Here is a 6,652-nt window from a genome sequence, read left to right as displayed (position 1 = left end):
TTTGCTATATCCTTTTTTTTTGCTATAACTCTTCAATGGTTTGTCGTACAAACTTGTGGGTGGTGTCATTTGACCTTCATTGATGTAACTAAGCCCCGCCCCTCTTCTGATTGGTCGATATTTGATAGTTTATATTTTCTGCTATAACTTCTTAACGGTTTGTTGTTCAGACTTGTGGGTGTCATTGGATATCAGAATCCTTGTCCTTCATTGGTATAACTTAGCCCCTATTAGTTAGTTCCTATTTTTTGCTATAACTTCCTATCCTAACGGTTTGTCGTTACTTGGTTCAGGATCCTTGTCCTTCATTGGTGTAACTTAGCTCCACCCCTCTTCTGATTGGTTGATTTGTCATCGTTTCTATTATTTGCCATAACTTTTCAACAGTTTGTCGTAAAGAGTCATCAGTTGCCTCACTGGACTCGGTTGAAAATTCCTTCATTGAAGTTACAGTTCTGATCGGTCAATATTTGCCCCTAACATGCACAGATGTGCGAGGGCCCGGGCAATGCTGCTTGCAGCTTTAATTCTCTTATTATATATTATTTTGTATTCCTTATTTACTGTTTACATTCAGGTTTACTGTCTGACTCTCTTTATTTAACTACAGATGTTATCATCATGGACATAAAATATTTCGTTTTAAATTTGTAAATTTGGTCTGGTTATTAGCCTAATTATTTATAAGCTAAGTTGTCAATATAGTCCTGACAAATGGGAGGATTGGTTTAATATTGTGTGAATATTATTATTTTTGACGTCAATCGGATTGGTTAAGATGACAGAGGCACGCCCCGCCCTTTCGTGGTCAAAACCTGACATGCTTCGTCGTGTGACGGTGGCGCGCGCGACACCGGGCGCGCAATGACAGGACAGCACGCTCCGCCCCTCCGTGCTTCTAAAGGTAGAGAAGCACGCTGAGAGCTAGAGAGAGGGAGGGAGGGAGCTGTGGGGCTGAGCTGAGCCCACGTGTGACGCTTCATTCCCGGCTCGGTAATATTCTCATAGCGGGGCTTTGCATATCTCCTGTGTGTATGTGACGTGTGTGTGTGTCAGTGTGTGTGTATGTGTGTGTGTGCGTGTCTGTTACTGTACTTACTGCCCATAGTTTGCTTAAGATATGGAAGGAGACGGGAGTCAAGCCACCTCTGGAAGCCTAAATGATTCACAACAACATGACCCGGGGTAAGGCTGAGAGAGATTTCCTTTTGGAATTGATTCATGGTGTCACGAATGTTTTCATTTTTAGAATATCTCTTGGAGGGGGACTTCTTCGGCTGCTTCGTCACACAGTACGCACTTCAACCGCTACAACCGTTTCTTCCACACGCAGTTTGTTGAGAGGAGCTTCGGGTTTTTTTTCTTTTTTTTTTTACAGCAAGTGTGGCCTCCCCCCCTCCTTCTTTCTCAACACACAACGGGATTACTCTGCGCGCAAATGTGCTTTTTCTTATTCTTCCGAGCCTTTAAGGTCGCTTTTAGAAGTAGTTAGTCGTCCAAAAAAATGGCCGAGCTGACATCTGGACTCACTTCTCCTGTGTTTTCTTCTGCCCACAGTAAAATGTTTATCGGTGGCCTCAGCTGGCAGACCTCACCAGGTGAGACTGTATTCTAATTATGTTGTTACACTGTAGCCGATGTTTCTATGTAGTTTACCCGGCTCTTACTTAACGACGTTGCCCGGTTGGAAGTGGCTGGAGTCTGGACGGTGTGTGTGTGTGTGTGTGTGTGTGTGTGTGTGTGTGTGTGTGTGTGTGTGTGTGTGCGTGCGTGCGTGTGCGTGTGTGCACTGTCCAGTCGTGCACTGCAGTGGTTTTCAACCTTTTTCACGTTAAGGACCATTATTATTTATTCTGCATTTTGAGCCACGGACCACCATTTGATGAGATATAGCCTTTACCCAAGACTTAGAATATTGTGTTGTTTTGTCCACAATTCCATGCTGCTGTTGTCGTGCTATGATAGATAACAGGCAAAGACTTTTGTGTAGACTTCTTGTAAATGAAGTAATGCAGGTGTTTAACAATAATTACTCGGGTCCATTTGGTTTCATTTTACACTCAAGAGAGTTAAAGATCTATTATAAGGGTGCATTTGGTTACCAACTCTCCATCATTTGGCCTGGGACCACCTGGCTCGAACTCCCCTCAAGGACCACTGGTGGTCCCCGGACCACTGGTTGAGAACCACTGGTGTACTGGATGGGATATCCTTGCGAGTGTGTGCGCGATGTTATGTTTTGATCTCCGGTAATCTGAAAGTCCTCTATTCGACCCCTATTTGCGCATCGCGGGGCGTTTATTTTTTATTTTATTTGTTATTTTTTAATCCCACACTCACAACACAGCATGACCGTTTCTTTTCGACGTGTTTTTCCTCTCTTCCACAGACAGCCTTAGAGACCATTTTAGTAAATTTGGAGAAATAAGGGAATGTATGGTGATGAGAGACCCCACGACGAAACGTTCCAGGTAAAGGGTTTTCTTTCTACTTTTCCTCTTTTAGTTTGTCAAGCAGCGATATTGGGCACTTTCTCCGTTGTCGATTAAATCCTGTGTGTTTGCGTGTGCGTGTGTGCTTGCGCGTGCGTGCGTGCGTGTGCGTGCGTGCGTGAGAGAGAGAGAGAGAGAGAGAGAGAGAGAGAGAGAGAGAGAGACTGTGCGCGCGCGTGTGGTTTCACAGCAAGCCAGATAAGCTTAAACGCTCAATGCTGTAAAGCTGCGGCTGAATGCAGTTTGACATTGACTTTGTGACTACACTCAGTACACTGCAATGGGTGGCGTGGTGTTTGTTGCCTTTTCTCACAGCATACCTAACCATTAATAACGTTGTTGTTTAAATGTACAGCAGGATTACCTTCATCTTACATTTCAATGTCGATTATAATAAAATGTCAAATTGCATTTGACACTGCAGTAGGCCTATATAGGCGGACTAATAGCTTATTTTGGGCATACAACAATATTGTTATTTTGTTAATATTTGGTTTAGATACCCATAAATGTAATTTTAATGATTGTGTGTGTGTGTGTGTGTGTGTGTGTGTGTGTGTGTGTGTGTGTGTGTGTGTGTGTGTGTGTGTGTGTGTGTGTGTGTGTGTGTGTGTGTGTGTGTGTGTGTGTGTGTGTGTGTGTGTGCGCGCGCGTGATTTCTTTGTGTTGCAGAGGTTTTGGGTTTGTTACGTTTACAGATGCTGCCAGTGTAGATAAAGTCTTAGCTCAGCCACACCATGAATTAGACTCAAAGACGGTGAGTTCATTTGGTTTATATTTCTTATCCCTGTTCATTTCATATTTTGTAAAATAAGTGTTATTGTAGCATGTGGAGCAAGTGACCTACTGGACTACTTTTGATGTTCCTGTGTTGTCATGCTAAATAGCTTTTAGGTTAACAGGCTGTTCAGATCAAGGTCATGCGAGGAGAAAATAAATGAGAGCCACTCAATACCTAGACTAGTAGTAAAATGCCACCCTGGGCTGAATACAATATGTGTTCACTTTCACTCCAGTAGATGAATGAGGCTGACACACCCCCTTCCTCATTGCAGGCACATGTGTGTGGAGTGTGGCCCTCAATCTAACACATATTACATATTGTCATGTCTGGTGCTATGCAAAGTAACAGAATGCTTATTGTAAATATAAAATCACTATGTTGCATGGCCAATTAAACAGAATAATGAATTGATTTATTTCTTAGATTGTAGCTACCGGTAATTAGACATTAAACTAAATGTTTAAGTGAATGTCAGTGCCTAAGCAATCCAGAAGGATTAATGTCAAATGTTTCTTACCATTAGAAATAATTAGTTGGTACACTTATTAAATTGTGTAAGAGTAAGCAAGTGTCACTCTGACAAAATATGCATGTACTGTTACACATATGCACGTACACATAATGCTCAATTACACGCACGCACGCACGCACGCACGCACGCACGCACGCACGCACGCACGCGCGCACGCACGCACACACACACACACACACACACACACACACACACACACACACACACTCACACACACAGATAACATGTGTCATGCATACATTGCATACATATGCTCTTTTGAAAAATGAACTATTGTGAATTATATTCTCCTTATTAAATAGGCCATCATTCATTTTTGAAGAGATATCTCTATATGCATTAGACACTGACAGTTCAACTGAAGTCAGACTTGTCAAGGACTTTAGCTATATCCTGTTATAGCTCCAGAAACCGAATATTTCATACTGTTAAGGTGCTTTGTTTGCTCTCTCAGCTGAATGAAACTATAGATGGACGAATACACACGTGTTAATTACATATTGTACTTCAGCAGGCAGTGTACTGTAAGGGTGTACTGTAATGAAATGAAGAGTGACAAATTCAGTTAGAAATGCATTAATTGTAAACTGATATATATTATATAAAAATGTGATGATCACATTCACTTTAAACAGCTCTTGGTGATATGTACAGTATATCTGTGTGTGTGTGTGTGTGTGTGTGTGTGTGTGTGTGTGTGTGTGTGTGTGTGTGTGTGTGTGTGTGTGTGTGTGTGTGTGTGTGTGTGTGTGTGTGTGTGTGTGTGTGTGTGTGTGTGTGTGTGTGTGTGTGTGTGTGTGTGTGTGTGTGTGTGTGGCATTCTGGTCACAAACCTCCTTTTATAATCATTAGGATAGGATGCAGGCACACCTTACTTTTAAAGTAATTGCTATTGTTTTGCCTTGCTGGTTGTGGTGCTGAAATTGGTTTAAAGATTCTGATGTTCTGTTAGGCCTGTTATCATTCCAATGCATAAGCAACTTTAAAAATGCATTTCTTTATTTATTTAGACAGGACAGTATAGAGACAGAGATCTGAGGGCAGAGAGGAGGTAGAATATGCAACACAGGTCGACATTTACATTACATTCACGTTTGAATCAATTTGTGTTGCAGGCACTTTGTTAGGTATGTTTTCAGACACAGTAATCGTAGCATTCATTTAGCTTTTTATTTTGCATAAAATTCTAGTGGGGGAAATGCCAGTACATTCAGGGACACACTTCAATATGTGTGCCCAGTTCAAGGCCATTTTCAATTTTACTTAAAGCCCCTTTACTGGAAATATATTGACATTACTGATAATGGCACAATGAGTGTAGTAGTAACTTCTTGTCTAGGGTATAATAAACATTTTAAATGGAAACTTCATGGTCCACTAGTCATGTTTGTAATTGGATGATGTTTGGGCTGCTGTCTGAGTAATCAAAGGATGAAGCCGAGACAAGATGTCATTGACATCGATATTGTAGTTCTTGATGTGTTGCTGTTTTGTCCTCAGCATGCAAGTTGTTATTCCTTGTGCAAAACTGAGACATCTGTCTGTATTGTTGTCGTTGCAAGTAGTCAATGGGGTAATGTCTAGTTGGGAAGAGTAAGTATACTATGTCTTTACTCACTCACTATGCATTGCATAAAGGCCTGTCATATCTTTAAAAGGTTTCCCCACAATGACAGATAAGAGAGTACATGAACATACCTTGTCAACAGGAACACCGTCATCACAGCATTCTTGTCCCCTATTACAGCTTTATGTTTTCTGTCCAGTTATGGAATAATAATAAAAAAGCCAGCTTTCAGACTGGGATGAATGTGAATAGAACATATGGGAAAGCACTGCCTGAGGCTTCAAAACAGACATGCTGGTAATTCAGAGCATATTTACCATTTTTCATGAAGCTTTGTTCCATTTGGAAATATTGAAACCATATCAGACTGTTAAAAAAGCGATTCAGTTGTTAGGCTAATATGAATAAGAGTGGACATTGGGAACTGTAATAATATTATAACATATGTGTGGGACGGTGTGGAATTTGTTCTACTGTCTGGTTGTCTTTGTTTTTTTTGTGTTTCTTGGAGTGTAGACACAATATATATATATTTTCAAACTGTTCATGTAATAGCTCTCCAAGAAGTTAAAGCTAACACTATCAAATCAAGCCAAACTCTATTTATATAGGACCTTTTATTAGAGGTGTAAATATTCATTGGCCTCACAATTAGATTTTCTATATTTTTTATAATCCTTCTGACATTTCTGACGTGGGCCTCCAATTTTATGTCTGAGTCAATAATTACACCAAGGATTTTGACCTTTTGTTTTATCATTGGTGTTGAGTGTTGATTGTAAGTGATTGTAATTTTACTCTCTCTGGGCCTTAGACTGGAGGAAATCTTTGGAAATGTAAACTGTCAAAAAACTGTAAATGAAGTACCATGTGTGGTTGAACCATGAAATGGGGCTCATATTATGTCCTCATTTTTTACAGACAAAAAAAAACAACAACTTCAAAGCTGACTATGTTCTGCTTTGTCTTGTGAGATAAAGGTAGTCTATTTGGTCCTGAGGTAATACCAGCCGTTATTGAATGACCTTGGGTCAGCCTCTGCTAGCTGTTTTGATGTTTGAGGAATGGCAGGATAAGACCCACGAGGCAAACAGGAGAGGAGCCAGAGAGGAGAAGCTGTTGAGGACAAATCTCCATCAGTCAAGATTTGAAAGTCGAAAGCCCAACCCGGAACATGTCCTTGTTCTAAGTCTAGCAAATGTCCAGTCTCTGGCAGTTGGCCTAGACTAGACTCATGTATAGTGAAATCCTGGACCCTTATGAGGGTTAAATGATCA

General features: G+C 40.8%; 1 protein-coding gene across 11 annotated transcripts in view; it reads left to right on the top strand.

Moving 5' to 3' along the window:
- The first annotated feature begins 953 nt into the window (after window positions 1-953).
- LOC308303945 (RNA-binding protein Musashi homolog 2-like) overlaps window positions 954-6,652 on the top strand; it is a 280,804-nt gene continuing 275,105 nt past the window's right edge. For 10 of the 11 annotated variants that reach the window (XM_080748485.1, XM_080748478.1, XM_080748479.1 and 7 more), the window contains exons 1-4: window positions 954-1,185; window positions 1,558-1,598; window positions 2,390-2,471; window positions 3,165-3,249. In XM_080748485.1, the coding sequence (XP_080604611.1) occupies window positions 1,121-1,185; window positions 1,558-1,598; window positions 2,390-2,471; window positions 3,165-3,249 (273 nt within the window). In that variant the 5' untranslated portion in view covers window positions 954-1,120. The remainder of the gene's footprint in view (window positions 1,186-1,557; window positions 1,599-2,389; window positions 2,472-3,164; window positions 3,250-6,652) is intronic. The other variant, XM_080748484.1, reaches the window with a different exon arrangement.

This window comes from Nannobrachium achirus (assembly GCF_963921795.1).
Source record: "Nannobrachium achirus genome assembly, chromosome: 19".
NCBI lineage: Eukaryota > Metazoa > Chordata > Actinopteri > Myctophiformes > Myctophidae > Nannobrachium > Nannobrachium achirus.
Note: the sequence above shows the minus strand (reverse complement) of the source record. Positions and strands in the feature narration are given on the sequence as shown.